Below are 20,463 nucleotides of genomic sequence, written 5' to 3'. Positions count from 1 at the left end.
GTATAAAATTAACTTCAGGCTATATGTGTAAGATGTATATGAAACAAATGAATTTCGTGTTTGGACTTGAGTCCCATCTCCAAGATATCTCCTTTATACAAAATTTTAAAAAATCTAAAATACTTCTGGTCACAGGCGTTTCAGATAATATTCAACCTGTATCATCTTTGCTAAGTATCCCTCTTTATTATCTGCCATTAGCATTCGTTAAATGTTTTCTCTGTGCTACTCCTCCAGGCACTTTACATGCTTCATCTCATTCAAGTCTCATTATCTCTCTGTAATTAACTTCATTTAAATTTGAGGAAACTGGGGCACAGAGAGGTTAAGTAACTTGCCCCTGGTTACATAGCAAGGAAGTCATAGAGCTAGAATATGAGCCCAAATCATCTGATTCAAATCCTAGCACTTCTGTATGAACATGGCCCCTCATTTATTATCTGAAATCAGTGCAGTAGAAAATAGGAGAGTAGTTCTAAGTCCCAGCTGAGCATCAGACTCAGGTGGAGTATTTTTCTCTCTTTTTTTTTTTTTTTGAGATGGAGTTTCACTCTTGTTGCCCAGGCTGGAGTGCAGTGGTGCGGTCTCGGCTCACTACAACCTCTTCCTCCCAGGTTCAAGTGATCCTCCTGCCTCACCCTCCCGAGTAGCTGGAATTATAGGCGCACACTACCACGCCCGGCTAATTTTGTATTTTCAGTAGAGACGGAGTTGCTCCATTTTGGTCAGGCTGTTCTCAAACCCCTGATCTTGGGTGATCCGCCTGCCTCAGCCTCCCAAAGTGCTGGGATTACAGGCATGAGCCACCTCGCCTGGCTGGAGTATTTTTGTTAACCAACTTTTTTGAGGTAGAATTTACATGCCATAAAATTACCCATTTTATGTGTACAGTTTTATGATTTTTTTATTAATTTAGCAAGCTGTACAACCATTACCACATTCCAGCTGTAGGACTATTTTTTTTTTTTTTTTAGTTTTGTATTAGTGCATTTTTTTTTTTTATACTTTAAGTTCTGAGGACATTTTCATCATCCTGTGGAACTTGTTTAATGCACAATTTTGAGTCCCACACTAGACTTCAGTCAGAATTTATGGGTGGAGTCAGAGCTCCACGGGTGATTCTGATTTGCAGCCATGAACTATTAGTCTGGCCATAGTTGGAAGGACTGATAAGAGGACTTCATTCACACCACACATCTAGGCTGTCTGAAATCTGCCTTCTGAGCTGTTCCACCCCACTGCCCACTACTTCTCCCAAGGCGTCTCTGATAGTCAGGCGAGCAGTCTCAGCCTCTGAGGCAGGTCTGGTCCTCAACCCATACATGTTCAGTTGACCCTGGAACAACACAGCAGGTAGGGTGTCAACCCCCAAGCAGTTGAAAATCGAGTATAACTTTTGGCTCCTCCAAAACTTAATTACTAATAGCCTACTGTTGGCCAGAAGCCTTACCAGTAACATAAACCATTGATTAACATTCTGAGGCCGGGCATGGTGGCTCACACCTGTAATCCTAACACTTTGGGAGGCTGAGGCAGGTGGATCACTTGAGCCTAGGTGTTCACGATTGGACTGGGCAACATGGCAAAATTCTGTCTCTACAAAAATTAGTCAGGCATGGTGGCACGTGCTGTAGTCCCAGCTACTTGGGAAGCTGAAGTGGGGGATGGATTGAGCCCAGGAGGTCAAAGCTGCAGTGAGCTATGATTGTGCCACTGCACTCCAGCCTGGGCCACAGAGTAAGACCCTGCCTCAAAAAAAGAATTTTAAAAACATATATCCTTCATGTTATATGTATTATATACTGTATTCTTTTTTTTTTTTTTTTTTTTTTTGAGACGGAGTCCAGCTCTGTCGCCCAGGCTGGAGTGCAGTGGCGCGATCTCGGCTCACTGCAAGCTCCGCCTCCTGGGTTTACGCCATTCTCCTGCCTCAGCCTCCCGAGTAGCTGGGACTACAGGCGCCCGCCACCTCGCCCGGCTAGTTTTTTGTACTTTTTAGTAGAGACGGGGTTTCACCGTGTTAGCCAGGATGGTCTCGATCTCCTGACCTCGTGATCCGCCCGTCTTGGCCTCCCAAAGTGCTGGGATTACAGGCTTGAGCCACCGCGCCCGGCCTATATACTGTATTCTTACAATGAAACAAGCTAGAGAAAAGAAAGTCATAAGAAAGAGAAATAGGGTACTGTTCATTAAGTGAAAGTGGATCATCATAAAGGTCTTCATCATCTTTACATTGATTAGGCCGAGGAGGAGTTGGTTTTGCTGTCTCTGCGCAAAAAAAAAAAAAAGATTGCAGAGAAAGAAGAGGTGGAGGAGGTAGAAGGGGAGACTGGAAAGGCAGGCACACTAGGTACAACTTTTTTTGAAGAAAATCTGTGTGTAAGTGGCTCTGTGCAGTTAAAATCCATGCTGTTCAAGGGTCACCTGTATTTGTTTCAGTCCCCATGCCTTTGCTTATGTTGTTCGTCCTGCCTGAAATGTGTTCCTCCTCTTCTAAGGTTCTGTTCATTTTCTTTTTTTTGAGACAGAGTCTCTGTTGCTCAGGCTGGAGTGCAGTGGCGTGATCTTGGCTCACTGCAACCTCCGACTCCCGGGTTCACGCCATTTTCCTGCCTCAGCCTCCCAGTAGCTGGGACTACAGGGCCTGTTCACTTTCTAGAGCACTTTCACTTTCTAGAGAACTCAAGTGCCTCTTCTCTTTCCTTTGAAAATCTTTCTCTCGCTACTCTTGTCGAGTGCATCCCTGACCTGCCATTGTACTGTGTGTGGGAGTTCTGTCTCACCAGAGTATAAGATCTGGGAGGTGGGAATAAATGTTACACACATCTTTTTCTCCTAGTACTGGACATAGAGCTAGCAAACATCTGACTGGATTGTGACGATGATTGTGCAGCTCTCTAAATTTTCCAAAAATTGTTGTTGTATACATAAAATCGGTAATTATTTTATGGTTCTACCTTAGTAAAGTGGTAAAAGCTTCACAGATGAATCTGATGCTCAGGGCACGTTAATTGTATTTAATACTTGGTGGCATTGATACATCTCTTAATTTTTAATATCTGGATGCATATTTTGTAGTATTATATTAAGTATATACGCTCCTATCTTTACAGGAATCCTACGGCCCCTGAATATTTTGGCATCTTCAACCTATCGCAGCTGTGTCAAGAATGCCTCTCTTATTTCTGCATTGTCCACTGGACGCTTTAGTCATATTCAGATACCAGTTGTTTCTTCCACTCCCAGACTTACCACATCTGAGAGGAACCTGACATGTGGGCATACTTCAGAGATCCTTCATAGGTAGAGTATATTTCTTTGTGGGTATATATTCTCCTGCCTTAGCCTCCTGAGTAGCTGGAAAGTTCTGGGATTACAGGTGTGAGCCACTGTGCCTGATTGGTAGAGTATATTTCAATAAACATGATGCTTAGACAAACTTTCCAAGATATTCATGCCTGCAAAGGTATCCTAGAAGTAGGTGGTATTCTTTGCCTACCTGCAGTTAATTATGTAGAATTCTGCTTGATTGAGTGGGAGACCCTGACTGACATCCATGTATCTAGGCGCCTGCGGCAGGAAAATGCCAAATACAGCACGCTTCTGATGTTGTATGTGTGCTTTCCTGCGTGGAAGCTGTCATCCAAAGTGGAGGGTGCACAAGATGCTCAGCTTGTAAGGATGGGCTGCATGTGTTGGTCATTCAGTAAGCAAATATCCAGTTAAACATCCCCTGGGTGCCTAGCACTGTAGTTGGCAAAAAGGACACAAAGGTAAACAAATTGAAGTCCTCAAGGAGTTTGCAATCTGATGAGAAGATGGATAAGAAATCAAGCGATGATAATAGAATGAATTATTTTACAGGAATTGAGGGGGTAGGTTTTAGAAGACTTGTAAGTTGGTGATGGTTGCTATTCTAATTTATGCTTAATGTCATGGGTCATTGGAAGTAATATTGTGTATGAAAAGTTAGTTCCATCCCATTGGAGCAGCTTTACTCATTTCTCAGTGGAGATATGAATTTTAATCCTGTAATCAGTCTGATTATATACTAAAAATTTTTAAATATATTTTTAGATTGGCCCCCGTGCTTCCAAGTGTCCTGAAGCTACCAGTCAGATCTCTAACATACTTCAGTACAAGAAAAGGCAAGAGAAAGACTGTGAAAGCTGTCATCCATAGGTTTCTTCGACTTCATTGTGGCCTATGGGTGAGGAGAAAGGTGAGTCTTCACACTGTTACTAAATTGAAAAAGGAGTGCGAGGCCGGGCGTGGTGGCTCACATCTATAATCCCAGCACTTTGGGAGGCCAAGGCAGGTGGATCACGAGGTCAGGAGTTCAAGACCAGCCTAGCCAACATGGTGAAACCCCGTCTCTACTAAAAATACAAAAATTAGTCAGGCGTGGTGGCAGGCACTTGTAATCCCATCTACTCAGGAGGCTGAGGCAGAGAATTGCTTGAACCCAGGAGGTGGAGGTTGTTGTGAGTCGAGATCAAACCACTGCATTCCAGCCTGGGCGACAGAGCGAGACTCCATCTCGAACAAAAAAGGAGCGTGAGCAGATTAAAATGAAACAGAATTCAGCCAGGCACTGTATTCACGCCTGTAATCCCAGCACTTTGGGAGGCCAAGGCACTTGAGGTCAGGAGTTCGAGACCAGCCTGGCCAAAATGGTGAAACCCCATCTCTACTAAAAATAGAAAAATTAGCCAGGCGTTGTGGCAGGTGCCTGTAATCCCAGCTGCTTGGGAGGTTGAGGCAGGAGAATCGCTCGAACCTGGAAGGCGGAGGTTGCAGTGAGCCAAGATCACGCCCCTGCACTCCAGCCTAGGTGACAGAGTGAGACTTCATCTCAAAAAAAAAGAAAGACCAACCAGTTTTGCAAAACCATTTTTGAGATACAGTAACTGCCCAAATCGTAATTCCCTTTTATTACTTGGAAATTAAATCTTTAAAAATCAAAATTTGGTTCCCTGTAAAAATAAAATAGTTGGTAGAACTTTCTTGATGTTTGAAAGGTTGAAAGGATTCTCCCCTGTTTTATAAACAGTCCTAAATTTGTAGATAAATGGGTTGATTGGAACTCTCAGCTCTTATCTCTGTTGAAACACTGGTGGGTAGTTTCCTACACCAGTCAGCAGAAGCTCATATAATCCATAAGCAGCTAAACTAAAGGTCTAATGTTCTGAGTTTTGTGAATTTGAGACCACTGGAAACATTCTTCCCTTTTGTGTGTGTGTGTGTGGTTTTTTTTTTTTTCTTTTTTTTTGAGACAGAGTGTCACTCTGTTGCCCAGGCTGGAGTGCAATGGCACAATCTTGGCTCACTGTGACCTCTGCCTCACGGGCTCAAGCCGTTCTCCTGCCTCAGCCTTCCGAGTAGCTGGATTACAGGCATGCACCACCATGCCAGGCTAATTTTTGTATGTTTAGTAGAGACGGGTTTTCACCATATTGGCCAGGCTAGTCTTGAACTCCTGACCTTAAGTGATCCACGTGCCTCAGCCTCCCAAAGTGCTGGGATTACAGGCATGAGCCATGGCGCCTAGCCCCCACTTTGTTTTTATACCAATTATTTCCAGGTCCTCTTCTAGCCCTAGGTAAAATGAAATGGGTGGGTTTCCTTGCCTTCCTTTCCATATCCCTCTCACTGGGCTCTGGAGCCCTCATGTTACTATAAAGGACCCGATCATACTCTCCAATCATAGTACCTAGCTTCAGTTCAGGGCTCCCGAAAGTATACCCGGTATAGAATGCCCTGCCTCTTCAAAATCTAATTTTTAGAGAAAAACAAAAAATCTGGGTAGATTAATTCATACTAATGTGTAAAACAAAGTATCTTCCGTGACACGGTTTCATCCAGCAGTCCTTGATATTTATTATTACCGCCTTCCATTTTTGAATCTAGAGACTGTGTAAAAAAATTCAAGCATTTTCACAGTGGTTCCATTCCATGAATAATCTTTAAAGGATACTGGTGGTAATGGGCAGGGCAGCAAATTAAGTGTTTGTACGTCAGAGATCCATAGTAACCCAGTTTGGCCTGCAAACTATAAAATTATTACACAGATGTGGAGATTTGGCTTTGAATGTTTGCATTTAAAATTGTAAGCAGTGAGTAGCAAAAATCTAACTTCTAGCATTTTAAAACCAGAACTATTAAATAACCTTTCCTAATTTCATCACTGTCCTTATAGAAGTTGATGGTCACAGTGATGATACTAAGACATGTCAGAAACCCAAGGCACATTCTCAGCAAAGAGCCATGGTTTTGTTCAGTTGGTATTGTGCCATAAAGAACCCTTGGCTTGAAAGGACCCAAGGGCTCACTGTGTGGTTTTAGCCAGATGTTAAGCTGGGTGGCACCTAAGATCCCTTCTACTTTAAACAGGCTATGATTATAGTTTTTATATTCAATCTAATTTTCCTTTCCTGTCTTTAAAAATTAATTATTCAAAATTAATAATACCTATATGGGTGTATATGAAAGTTCTGGGTTGAATATGTGGGTTAACCATTCCTTCACCACTCCTAATAATAGTCTTACCATATTCATAATTCCTTAGAAAAGTATTTCCTATAAAAATTGGTCCCTTGTGTGTGAAAAGAATAAATGAAGCAATGTATTTGAGAACTGTGCTTCTCAGCTCTTGTAATACTCAGCTTAAGAAATATTAATGTTGTTACCTAGCCAGCACTGCATCCTCCTCTACATTAGGAAAGACAGTGGTTAAGAACTCTTATTAGCCTGGGCAAGATGGCGAGACCTCATCTCTACAAAATTTAAAAAATTAGCTGGGTATGGTGGTGTACACTTGTGGTCCCAGCTATATGAGAGGCTGAGGCAGGAGGATCACTTGAACCCAGGAGGTAGAGGCTGCAGTGACTGTGATCACGCCACTGCACTCCAGCCTGGATGACGGCGTGAGACCCTGTCTCAAAACAAAACAAAAAAAGAACTCTTATTGGCCCTCAGACCTCTGTCTGCTACTTCTCTAATCAATGGTTTCTTTTTTTAAAGATGTAAAATAAGAATAATAGTACGTTGTTAAAGATTGCTGAAGAGATAGTAAGATCATACCTGTTAAGTTAGTGATTATAATTCTATGTCATTATCTTGTACTTTCCCAGCCACACACATTTAGTTTTATTTTCTGTGAGTTTAAGTAACATTTTTTTCTAAAATATTATTTATTACTATTTCTTTTCAAACTACACATGCTTTCTCCATCCTGCCCCCGCCCAGTAAAGAATCGCATCTTTCCAAGAAATATTCCAGCCCCTATGGAAGTGTGGTTTTTGTTCTTATTGGGTCTATAAACCTTGAGTTGTGAAGATACCTGTTGTTTCATACATAATATGATGCTTTACATTTCTTTGTAATATCTGACAGGCTGGCTATAAGAAAAAATTATGGAAAAAGACACCTGCAAGAAAAAAGCGATTGAGGGAATTTGTGTTCTGCAATAAAACCCAGAGTAAACTCTTAGATAAGATGACGACGTCCTTCTGGAAGAGGCGAAACTGGTATGTCGATGATCCTTATCAGAAGTATCATGATCGAACAAACCTGAAAGTATAGAAGTTTCACTTGTTTCTCAGTTATTGGATATGTATCTTTGTGTACATGATATCTTTGCAAAAATGGATAAGTACAAAACTTGATGTAAGTTGTACCAATGAATATGTAAACATACAGTGACAACATTAAACTTATAAAAGTGTAAAACTTAATGGATCCGACTTTGCCAGATTTGGTTAGAGAAACAGAAATTTAGAATGGTGCATTATTTTTAACAAATGGTATTGGCTTAACTAGTTGTTTCAGTTAGGCTCTTTTAGTTGCAAGGAATCTCAAGTGGGACAAACATAAGAAGACTCAAAAGCCACAAGTTAGCTCAAACAGTATGACATTATTTTAAGGATATGTGCCTGGGAATTCAGGAACCACCTCACCAAACCCATCTCCCACCCAGAAATCACCCCCCAGCCTCAGGAAGAGCAGAAATTGGGTGGTGCTCCTCAGCAGGGGTAGGTGGATGTTTAGGCTTAGGCTCTGCCATGCATGTGACTTGCTTCTTTTTACATTGTTAACTCCATTCTCTTGTGTTCACCAACTTCTCTACACAGCTTTTGCATACTTACAGTTTCTGTTCCTTTGGAATAACTTTAACTTGCACCTTTGAGGTTCTTTTCTACATCGTGACCTTCAGCTCCTGTCTCTAGTGTCCAGTTGCCAAGGAAATTTAACTGGGTCAGACTACCTTTTTATACTAGGTCTGGTTGGGTCATTGTCTAGAGTAGGGATTGGCTGTTCTTAAGTCAGGAGCCCACCCTAGCCCGCTTTGTATTAGCAAGTTTGCATGCAGCAGAAAAAGAGTTATGTGAGCAATTTCACTTGGAGGTTCACATGGGGTGGCAGCACACTTAATGTCTAACACACCAGGTTCATTGTGTTCATAACACTTCTCATTTATTGTAACAACACTTTTTCATAGAGAGGAGAGGAGCCCTTCAGCATGCTCATTCATGAAACAGAAGAGGCTGTACAAGTGAAGACAAGGGCTTCTTATGCAAGTTTTGAAAGATAGGTATTTTTTTTTTTTTTTTTTGAGACAGGAGTTTTGCTCTGTTGCCCAGGCTGGAGTGCAGTGGTACAATCATAGCTCATTGAAGCCTCGCACTCCTGGGCTCAGGTGGTCCTCCTGCCTCAGCTTCTCAGGTAAGGATATGTATTTCTTAAAAGTTAGTTTATCCATTTCAGATTTCATGTTTTCATTTGTAAGGATAAACTTTTCCCACAAATTTTCAACAATCATTGTAGAAACTAAGGGGAGAAAGTAATCTCAGTTGTTTTAGAAATGATGAAAGAGTTAAGCATTGTTTACTTGAAGTGGGCAGGGAAGCATCTCTTCAATTGAGTGGTTACAGTTTAGGGCAGTGGTTCCCAACTCTCCCATCAGAATCATCTGGGAAGCATTTTCAAACAGCAAAGTACTTTGAAAACCATTATTAAATAGAATTATGCATGAATTACTGTTTCAGAAACTTTAATGTAGTAGTTGGTGATAATAAGATGAAATTCCTCTGTTAGTAAAATTATGAAATTGAAGTTCTGCCGCATGTCAGGCCAGGATTATTGGGGATTCCTTGAAAGTAGTGTGTGTAGGCCGGGCGCAGTGGCTCAAGCCTGTAATCCCAGCACTTTGGGAGGCCGAGACGGGCGGATCATGAGGTCAGGAGATCAAGACCATCCTGGCTAACACGGTGAAACCCCGTCTCTACTAAAAAATACAAAAAACTAGCCGGGCGAGGTGGCGGGCGCCTGTAGTCCCAGGTACTGGGGAGGCTGAGGCAGGAGAATGGCGTAAACCCGGGAGGCGGAGCTTGCAGTGAGCTGAGATTCGGCCACTGCACTCCAGCCCGGTCGACAGAGCAAGACTCCGTCTCAAAAAAAAAAAAAAAAAAAAAAAAAAAAGTAGTGTGTGTTTATTAAAAGGAGAAAGGATAACAACAGAATGTTCTACAACCAGAAGTCCAAGTGTGTGTCTATTTATGGGACCAATAAATAAAGAACAGACATTTGATTTGAGGTAAGGTAAAAGCCTGAAACATGGGATGGCATTCTGTTTTGATGGATTTTCATTTCTTCGCACTTCTGAGATGGCAAAGCCAACCACTTAGAAGTCTTCCACATCTTTGTCACCTGCCTGGCTCCTGCCCTCTGATGTACCTCTGGGTAGTAGGATGGAAATGGTGTCTGCAGAAGTTGGGGAGAAGGAGACTTTTGCACAGCCTCCATGACTTCTTTAACCCAAATATGGATGACAAGGGTCTCTGTTACAGGGGCCTCAGAGCACCTTCGTTTCTCCTCTAGACCAGGGACAGGAGGATAGAGATAAGGGCTGGCAACCAGAGCCTCAGCATCCAAAGATGGTCTGAAGTGGGACGGCTGACAGGCACATAACTTAGGGGAAAGGGAATTTCATACGTACAATTTTTGTTTTGTGGGTAGGAGGGCTTATCATCAACACTGATTTTATAATCTGACAATAAATGAAAGACAATAAATGTGTTTCATTAAAGAGTTTACCTAAATGATGTTCGATTATATGTATAATTTATAACATATGCATAGTTTGTTTATTCGGGTATATGTATAATTTATTGAACACCTACTATGTCCCAGCATATCTACAAAACTGGGTACATACATATCTATCTAACTGCTAATCCATATTTCCAGTCTTACAAAGGACATAATGATTAGTTAAGCCCTAATTTATATTTGAGGAAACTGAAGCTGAGAGAGGGTTAAATAAATTACCCAAAGTACAGCTAATAAGACCCAGAATCTCAGTCTCACTCCCTGGGATCCTGTGTATTTCCCTGAGTCTTCTAACAACATAAGAAAATTCATATCTAAATCAACAAGTGACGGTAATCTGGTACTATAAATACTAAATAAACACTTCTTCATAACACTGTACCAGTTCGGCTTTTAAACTTTATTACTTTGCTTTCTTGTCCTTTGCCAACTCTTAACCTGGATAATCCCAGTTCTGTCAACATTGGACCAGGCTCAGTAAATAAACAAATGAATGGATTTCCAGGCTTTTTTTCCCATCTCTTCCTGCTTTTAGTCCTCTGAATCTGCTTCTTTGCTTACTGCTGCTTTATTTTACAGTGGTTTTGTCAAACCTAGAATACAGGACTAAAAATGCAAGGAAATTGGGTCTGTGTTTAATTTTGATGTTTCAAATTTTGAGCTTCCAAGTCTTTGTGGCCACCCAATGAAGTTTGAGTCTGCCTGTTCAGATGTGAAAGGTAAGGGCTGCAGCAGGTTTTAGGGTATCCCTTCTACCCACAGTGGCCCTTCACCACCCTGTTGTCACCTGCACAGGCACTCCCCCATTTGCAGATGAAGAAATGTTCAGAGAAGAAAAATGATGGACCAAAGGTCTGTTTGCACAATTGAAACTCTACCAGTGGACTATTCTATTTTCACAGCTACCTAGTTTCTGCTGATGATTTTTTTAAATGTAAAGTAAAAGTGATACTTTCAGGTTTGTAGTTGTGTGATGAACTGGTTTTCAAAACACTTATATCATCTGATTTTCTTGCCCTCTCAACATCCTATGCAGCAGGCATGGGGCCAAGTCACCAGGCCAGTCCATGGCTGAGCACTCAGCTTCTAATCCTTGCTACCTCCCATATTTGAAAAAAAGTATTTCCTTTTTCCTTTTAAGCCCAACATTACAAAGATAGTTTTTAAAAGAAAAATGTTAAGACTTTATTCAAGATGTATATCAGGCATTATAACAAAACAGCAGAACTTCAACCTTTGGAATACTGTAATTTTACATCCCTTTGATGCACAGTCCAGTATACTATTTTATTACAGATCGTTCTATAGGGACTACAGAAATGAACTAGAGGAAATGTGCACAGTCACAATCCAGAATATCAGCTCTGGGAGTGTACACTGTTAGAGGATGAAGCACATCCTTTGCCATTTCAAATACTGTGCCAGGTGAAAGACTAGGAAGGCTCAAAGATGGTCATGGTTGACAAGCACTCTTATCACAAACACACGGACAGCTTATCATAGAGAACACATTTCAAAGGCCAGCAAAGTGAGCAAGCTATTCACACAAAGCCAGGAGGGATTGTGAGTAAACTCTCCAGTTCATAAGCACAAGTCCACATCTCACCTCCTCAGAACAGGTGCTCAATGGCAATTAACTAAAAGTTATGACATGAACATTACAGACTTTCCAGCTAGCATTTTGTAAACAGCCTGTGTCTGTAAGTCAGCAAATTAAAAACATTCAGTTGTATCCTCTAGACAGAACACCACACCACTACATGTACACTTACAGGCTTTCACATTTTATGTCAGTTCATACACAAATGTACAGCTTGTCAGATACGTAAACACATTTTGCCAGAAATATGACAGCTGCTCTCAGTTGTACAGTGAGTGTCTTTAAGAGAGAAACCGACTCCCTAGTCAACACTTGAAGGAAAAATAGTTACATTTACATTAAGACAGCAGTTTGGATACCTTCATATTTTTCAATCTTGAATGAGAAGTAATACAGCATGTCTGAGAATAGAGCGCTTCAAACTTTTTTTGGCATAGTTAAGTGCAAACTTGATAACCTGTACTTGTCACAACTTTCCATTGTAAATTGGTGAAAATATAGCTTGTTCACAATAGGATTTTAAACTGCTGCTACAGGCAATTTATTGTTATGGCAAAAAAAAAAAAAAATTGCTAAGAAGCTGTGTAAGCTTTTTTTTTTTTTGCTCTTGTTTCTGATAATTCTGGGTACTTCCGACTAACAGGTAAATATATTTTAAAGAGTGTATTATTCTTCCGTCTGGAACTACTCAATGAGCACAAAGAAAACATTTTCTGTCTTCCTTAACAGATTTAGGTATCGGTGGGTGTGGGGCACAGAAAATGAGCAAACAGCCTCTGTTTATCCTCTCAGCCACAAATTCGCTTTTAGGTATATTTTCCTATACTCTTGCAAATTACAAAATCACCTTCAGAGGAACTATGGGTAGACGGGATTCCAATATGCGTATCTGGCAACAATCAGCTTCAAATTAAACCCTTTCTGGGGTGGCTAAGGTCCAGCTAATCATCAGCAAAGGCCTCTAATGTGTTTGCGTAGTAATGGAACAGTTTTTAATTGGGCCTGTTTATAGTTGATTGACAGTTCTATATGGTATATAACACTAATTATCTAGTCTTCTGGGCATATCCACGAACAAATACAATCCAAATATTATGAGTAACTGGGTTGTGACCACTGCATGCATTACACTGAAAGAAAACACCAACTTGAAGCACAAATATATTATTCTTACATTTCGGCTCAGCTCTCAGCGGGGAGAGCAGCTACCTCGGACCACAGTGCCATTTAAACCAGATTCTTTTCAAATAAAATTCTCAATCTAAGTGGAAAGCCCCCTCAGAGAGTGCCTTATTCCCCTACTAAGCAATCCAGGCTTGTATAAAACATCTGATAAGGCCTGTAGTGCCCATTGAGTGTGAGTCTGCTGTTTCTATTCTGCACAGGCCAGGAGGGGAACAGAAGGTGTGAGCCACAGGTGCTCCTGGGTCTGACCAGCAAGTGTAACCCATAAAGATCTCAAGCTTGAAAACCATTCTAGAGCCCACCATTTGATGGTTACACATGTGTTTCAGATGTTTGTTATGGCGTATCTGAAACAGCACAGTTCTCAGTTTTTTGTGTGTTTGTTTTTGCTAAGCTAAACAAGTGTCGCTAGAGTTCGCTAAAACAAGGTGCTCAGAGTGTAAGCTCCTCTGTCTGGGGAAATCAGCAGCACTGGTCACGATAAAGGAGAAATCGTCCTTTGTCAAGCACAGAATTACTCCTTCCAACAGCTCTACACGTTCCCATCCTCAAGAAATTGCGCCAAGGGTGAGCTACCTGCCTATCCCTGGAAAAGATTCAGAAGCTCCTAATTCAGAATCCAGGGAGGAGATGAGCTTCCTGTGACTTTTCTCTTATCCTAGGATGTTCCCCTGACCTCTCATCACACTTTACTGTGTTGTGAAATATTGTTTCTCTTAGTTTGTAACTTGTCTGGTCTTTTAACTAAACAACTATCTAAAGAATATAGACCACATTCCTGCAGGGAAAGGGATGTCTTACTGGAGTTGTATTTGGAAGCTTTATAAGCACATCTGAGACGTTCTCTAGAATCAAAATATTTTTCTATATTTGTTTTTTGCAGTTTTCTTACATGTCAGAACCTCTGGCAGCCCTTGCAAGTCCATTATATTAAAAGCCAAAAGCCATAAATATGTACATCATAGTTCAAAGTATTAGTACCAAGAACAAAGAAAGTTTTAAAAAATGCTTTGTTTGCATTTACAGGACTAAAAACTAAGTATGCAACAGATAAATTACAAATGTACATCTCAGCGGCATAGGGGTGATTCTCTTATCTTTCTAATTAACACACCGCTGTCTATAATGACAATCCAATTGTGGAAAATTACCAACCTCAGAAGACTTAAAGGTCACTACCCCCGCCCCTACTACCTTTCCCTTTAGCCTCTCCCCAGCAAAATAAAGAAAAGGGGGAAAAAAAGAAATCCTTAAAAGTGGAAGGGGAGAGAGAAAAGGCCATGTTTGTGAGGCTGCACACTCAAAGCACACCCAGCTTGCGGATTTCTATGTTATTAGTGAATAGCTCTTTAAGGCAGAGAAGAAACATTCTGTGGATCCGGTGCTGTTGGCTCATCTCACTCACGTGGTTTCGGTGGCTGAGGATGAGGTACTTTTCTTCCTGAAGCGAGATCGAAGGATTCTAGGCGGTGCCTGGTAGAGAAAACAGAAAGGTGTCCCTCAGTTTGGTGTAAATGTGGAATCTTGAGGTCAGCACCTGGAAGGCATTGTGTTGAGACTTCCAGCTCCTTTGGCCAATGCTGGCTAGGGCTGGGGTCTCCCTGAATCTCCGCAACAGGAAGCAATCATCAGAGTCCCATCCCACATATCGCATGAAGCTGACCCTTTGAGCGGCTGATGCCTCCCTCTTAAATTATGCTCCTCGATCTCCCAAGGGAACGGTTGTGCAGAATGACACATCTTTCTTGTTTCCGCCTGAGGAGCAAAATGATCTTAAATGATTCAGCAGAAGAAGACATCTCCCCATCGCTTCCTTTGCTTTTGTTACTTCCTTTGGGAACCAGCCTAATGTTTTTTGGCACTTGCCTCAAATTTTCATCACCAAATTTCCAGTCCCCTTTCTGGATGTGAAACCTCTTAATGTACAGCACACCACACCACAAAGGCAAGCACCAGGTTGCAGTTCAGGTTGAATATCCCTTATCCGGAAATGCTTAGGGTCAGAAGTGTTTTGGATTTTAGATTTTTCTTTCAGATTTTGGAATATTTGCATGTACATTCCAATTGAGCACTGCAATCGGAAAATCTGAGATTCAGAATGCTCCTAAGAGCACTTCCTTGGAGCATGACCTTTGTGCATCATGTCCGCAAAGAATTTCAGATTTTTCGATTAGGGATGCTCAACTTATATAAAGGGCTCCACCTCATCTCTCCCACAAATGACTCTCAAGGGACCCCTCTTTCCATAGGATACACAGATCACAGGAGGAGTTCCTATTTCAATGAAAGTGAAGGGGACTTTTTCTGGCACAGCACTCGAAGGGGTTCGCACAACTGGCCCCGACCTACCCTCAGCCCCCATATCTGTCCACTTCTCTGTATACACATAGAACTTTCTCCGTTCATACCTGTCTTCCTTCTGACTGGAAGCCCTTCCCTCCCTCCTCTGTCTTGCATATTTCTAGGCCTCCTGGGGACCCAGCTCAAAGGTCACTTCTGCAAAGGTTTCCCGGAGCCCCTCTTGCCACTGCCTAGCCACATACAACCAGGCATTGTCACCTCCTGTGTTCTCTCATGTTTTGTGCATGTCCCACAGCAGAGGACTTTGCACCCAGTGAGAAGGGGGTGTGTGGGGGCCCTGCTCACTCCCCACCAGACTGGGGACTTCCTGAGGGCAGGCCCATGTCACATTCACCACCATTTCCTGGTGAGTGACTCAGTGCTGGGCAGGCATGTAGAAGGGAGGAAGTGAATGAGCTAGAGAACAAGACTCAGGCCCTCTCATAGAATCCTCATGCTACAGCCTTACCACTACGAGATGCTTACCAGCCACCTCTGGAAAGAGACTGAAAACAGAAACAACGGAACCCACCTTTACAGTAATCTGCCTCTTGGCAGGCTGGTGAACAGTAAACAGTAAAGCATTTTGTGCAGCTTTAATAAACAAAAGCAAAACAGCACAAACCCTTGGGCCCTAGAATTCTTTAGGCTGGGCTCCTCTCCCCATCAGGAGGCTCCCCAGGCCAGATTGCCCAGGCCAGACTCCTCCAGCAGTGTCCAAGCCCAGAACATCCTTTCCCAAACCCTTTAACTTTAAAAGGGATGCATGTGCGCCTCACCTTGGAAAGGAACCTGATTAACTGCACATAGAGGTGGTCATAATTACAGTCCTAATGAATAAGAATGCTAGGCTGCTCAGTGTCTGTGGAAGGGAATATTTCAAGGCATCTCCCCATGTAAGTCTCACAAGGGTCTGTACAGAGACTTCCTGTTTGCTTCAGATGGCCTCTCAGGTCGTGATACTCAGCAGATGGGGAATAAGAGAGGAGACCTTAGGAAGCAGAGAGAAAGACTGGGGTCCCCGCACCTGTGCTTATAACTGGTGACTCCCTACCCACGTCACAGAGCAAGGCCCAGGAGGCTCCAGGCTCAGCCCTCCTGCTGCCAGAACTCCATCCACATCCTACAACTGACAATAGCATGTATGTCAAGGGTATTGGTTCTGGTAACTCTAAAGGGCTGTACCCCTTCAGTAACATTTCATGAATAGCTACTTTGTACCAGGCACTATGCTGTGTCTTGGAGATACAGCGATGAACAAGCTTTGTTCTTACTTATGAAAACTTTTCAAATAACACATTCTGAGTTTTCTTCCCTCAAAACACTCATTTAGGTTGCTTTTCACTTGTACGTCAACTTAGAGTAGTAGTAGTTAATACCTGGAAAAAACAAAACAAAACAATAAAGACCTAGATACTTTACCACTCTCCTATTACTTTCTTTCTTTCTTTCTTTTTTTTTTTTTTTTTTTGAAAAGGAGTCTCGCTGTGTCATCCAGGCTGGAGTGCAGCAGTGCAGTCCCACTGCAACCTCCTCCTCCCGGGTTCAAGCGATTCTCCTGCCTCAGCTTACCAAGTAGATGGGATTATAAGTGGACGCCACTACGCCTGGCTAATTTTTGTATTTTCAGTAGATAAGGGGTTTTGCCACGTTGGCCAGGCTGGTCTCGAACTACTGACCTCAGGTGATCCACCTGCCTCAGCCTCCCAAAGTGTTGGGATTACAGGCGTGAGCCACTGCACCCAGCTCACACTCCTATTTCTAAATGAAATTAATAGGATTTCCTCTCCTTGGCAAGTAGCTGCATGCTATCCAGTGGCTGGTTCTGCTTGTCTGATGGAAGGTCATTCCACCCCAGGTATTGAGGAGATGTTGGTGCCCCAAGAGACGATGCTCCCAGGACCCCCAATCTCCAGGGCACAGCCTTTGGAAAACACACTCCAACCCACAGCCCCAGACACTGTGTACCTCCAGGGGCAATTCCGTCCTTCGAGGTGCTTTATACTTGTACATGAAATCCAGCAGGTCTTCCTCCTCCTCGTCAGAAAACGCCAATGGGTTTTGGACCTGGTGAGGCTCCCATGCCTTCACACCACCCTCATTCACATCTCCCTCAACCACTTAATGTCCATTTACAATCTACACAGAGGAGACAAAGTATAGCAAGGAGGCATCAGTGCAGGGAGCAGGGAAGGGCAAGGTTAGGCACACAGCACAGCAAGCCAGGCCTGTGAGGACAGCTGAGGCCCCTGGGTCTGAGGAAGCACTGATGTTTTGGGGGCCTCCTTGCAGGGGGTCTGGGATTGTGAAAATGAAGCTGTATGAATCTCCAGGCACTGTGCACAGAAACAACCACAGACTCAGAATCTACTGAAAAGCTACCAAGGCGGCACCACTTCCCTGGGTGAAGAAAGAAGCGGCCTTAACTGAGACACATCAATCCCTGCAGCTCAGTCCTGTGATCCCACACCAGGTGAATGCTTAGGGAAAGAATCTCCTCTAGAGAAGATGGCAGCAGTGATGTGGGGTGGGGTGGGGAAGCAGTTTCTATGTTATACATACAAGCCACGTTGACAGTGTATATTATACTTGCATATTCAACTCCAAGCATTCTGTAAGAGACAGGATGTAAAATGCCAGGAGGCCTTAAGGGATAACTTTAAACAAAGCTATATAGTTTTTTTTTTTTCCCCAAAGGCCCAGTCCTAGAGAAGCAGAGAAACCTAAGAAAGGAGAATCTGACAGAAGCCTCTGACGAAAAAAAAAAAAAAAAAAAAAAAATAGCAAGATTCCTGTTTTAGTCTGCCTTGAGTACATCTGTAGGAAAAGCTTCAGAATTAATTCATCTCATTGAACCCACAGTATTTTTAAAATGTTAAATGCTAATACATACTCCATGTCATCTGGCTAGGCGGTTCTTAGCTGAGATGTAAAATATCTTCTGCCCCTACCCGGCTTATCTGATATCATACACGCACATCTTTCTATGCTTCATCTATTGTTTTTACCTAGAATCACAGAATGCAGAACTAAGGAGATCTCAAGCCATCTGGTCCAATCACCATGAGGCTTCCAAATAGAAACCAGAGCTCTTCCTGGGACACCCTGCTCCTAAGAACATATTCGGCCACCGAATGTGCTCTCTCTCCATCAACAGTGGACTTGCTAGACTATTCCACCACCAGGCGTGGAGTAAAACAGACAACTGAACCCTCATCTTGGGCAGCTTTACCAGCTACCACTGCTGTGCTCCCCAACAGCCAGCAGGAGGCAGCACAGCACCGAAAGCTGAATTTTAGGCTGGGGTGTGATTGGTTCAGGCTGGGCCTTAGTAAGTAAAGTCCTGAGATCATTGATGTTCCTTTGATTTTTTTATTATTATTATTATTTTTTATTTCTACTCTGCACTTCCCTCAGCTTATTTACTCTGGGTTTAGTTTGTCCTCTGCTCCCGTCCTCTGTCCTAATCAGCTGCATCCTGTTGAGCACAAAGACCAGTGACTCCAGGGAGCCCTCGCTGAATACTCTGACCCTCCCTGGCCTCCCCACTCTGAGACCCGACAGTGCTTGGAGGCTGTGCCACACAGCTTGTGTTGGGTGCCCTGGTCCTCATGTCAGTCTCATTGCCTTAGCCAACAGAAGGCATCCTGAGGTTGGGGGACCATGGCTGATCCTCCCTCAGTCCCTCTAAGCACCTGACCCAAGGCTGGGCACACAGTGGCCACTCATCAACTAAACTAAGTAGAATCCTGAAGTCATCTCAGTAGAGCTCAGCTCTCGTCCCAAGTCAGAGCTTGATACTCCCATTAACCAAACCAGGAAATTCCTTCTGGACACAGATACCTCCTGCCTGGCAGGAGGGAAAAAAGACCAAAAACCCTCAGACCAAGGCAAAAACTGCAGAAGCAGCCTGGCCAGCTCCACCCCAGCAGCAAACTCCATGACGTGGAAGTGGGGTAGGTGCCCGTTCGAGTCTGTGCCTCTGCATATGCTGTAACCTCCACATCCAGGTCCAGGACTTTCCCTGTACTGATGGCTGTGGGTGTCAGAAGGTGGCCCAAAGTCACCGTGAGATCCTCAGGCATCTAACAACCCAGGCCAGTCATCCAGTCTGGATTCACTAAAAACCCAGGCCAGTCATCCAGTCTGAGGCTGAGCAATGAACTCACACATTACCAAAATCACCATCATCACTATAATCTCAGGCTTTGTGCATGTTCTCCACTGCAAGGATTGCAGGGTAGAAAAGAAATGATCCTCCAGCCCAGTAGGAGTGATGGTTCAAGGACAACCCAGATATCCAAGCAGGATTAGAAACAAGTGCTCAGCTCAGCAGAGGCTGGGAGCAAAAAAGGTCAGTGTGGGTAGTAAGGGAGCCAGAAGTAGCCTCAGGAAGAAGCTACAGAGAGAACCTCCTAAAAAGAGAAGACCTCTCCTAGGAGGTCACTGTGTCCGCTGAGCATTTCTGCCAAGAGTGTTGTCTATAATATTTGCCTTCCTCTCAGAACCAGTGAGAATAAACATTCTAAATAAGACAAGCTTCCACGCCTCTGGCTGGCTGTTGCACAGTGGACATGAATCTCTTAACTAATTGTATTTCCCTCTTTGCAGTGGTTTCAAGGAAGCCAGGTGTCTCGACAGTCTACACCTTGATGGCATGCATTTAAAATGTTCTTCTCCCCACTGATTCCATCTTACTTGCCCACTCCCTTTTCCCCATGCTTCAATTTTCTTACTTTGATTTGCTACTTTAGATATATTTCCACAAGTAGACCTAACTCCTTTTTCTATCAGAAGGAATATACATGGAGAAATGAACCCCACAGAACACAGTCCCAAAAGAAAGGCACCAGGAGGAGCATGAGAGTGAGTAGCTGGGTAGAAAATCCCATGCTCTGCCTCCTCCGTGTTCTTGTCCCTGAAGATCTAAAGATTGGTGACCCAATAGGTCCTTACCCCTGGCAACAGGCCTGAAAGAGTATTGCTATCCATATCTTAGGACTCTAATTGGCTCCCAGAGACAACGTGTATGGAAGGAGGGTCTCCCACCCAAGTTCATGGCCATAACACCTTGCAAACCTCAGGTGATGGTGGCCACGGCCTTGAGCCTGCAGAGCTGCCACTATGATGCCCAAAGCTGGGTTGCTTCTAGGAAAGGGCAGGGTCTCTGCTGTCTTCCACAGCAGGGGAATGGGTGTGTGGCCTTGGCTGATGTTTCTGTATTAGCA

General features: G+C 43.2%; 2 protein-coding genes across 7 annotated transcripts in view; one reads left to right on the top strand and one right to left on the bottom strand.

Annotated features, from left to right (window-relative positions):
* The window catches only part of MRPL35 (mitochondrial ribosomal protein L35), a 536,751-nt gene extending 525,680 nt beyond the window's left edge, over positions 1-11,071 (top strand). For all 3 annotated transcript variants that reach the window (XM_050753132.1, XM_050753135.1, XM_050753134.1), the window contains exons 3-5: positions 3,114-3,303; positions 4,078-4,222; positions 7,396-11,071. In XM_050753132.1, the coding sequence (XP_050609089.1) occupies positions 3,114-3,303; positions 4,078-4,222; positions 7,396-7,584 (524 nt within the window). In that variant the 3' untranslated portion in view covers positions 7,585-11,071. The remainder of the gene's footprint in view (positions 1-3,113; positions 3,304-4,077; positions 4,223-7,395) is intronic.
* A 199-nt stretch (positions 11,072-11,270) lies between these two features.
* REEP1 (receptor accessory protein 1) overlaps positions 11,271-20,463 on the bottom strand; it is a 122,729-nt gene continuing 113,536 nt past the window's right edge. For 2 of the 4 annotated variants that reach the window (XM_050753111.1, XM_050753114.1), the window contains exons 8-9: positions 17,204-17,355; positions 11,271-14,368 (exon numbers count right to left, since the gene is read on the bottom strand). In XM_050753111.1, the coding sequence (XP_050609068.1) occupies positions 14,297-14,368; positions 17,204-17,355 (224 nt within the window). In that variant the 3' untranslated portion in view covers positions 11,271-14,296. The remainder of the gene's footprint in view (positions 14,369-17,203; positions 17,356-20,463) is intronic. The other 2 variants (XM_050753112.1, XM_050753113.1) reach the window with 1 other exon arrangement.

Source organism: Macaca thibetana, chromosome 13, assembly GCF_024542745.1.
Source record: "Macaca thibetana thibetana isolate TM-01 chromosome 13, ASM2454274v1, whole genome shotgun sequence".
Classification (NCBI taxonomy): domain Eukaryota; kingdom Metazoa; phylum Chordata; class Mammalia; order Primates; family Cercopithecidae; genus Macaca; species Macaca thibetana.
Note: the sequence above shows the minus strand (reverse complement) of the source record. Positions and strands in the feature narration are given on the sequence as shown.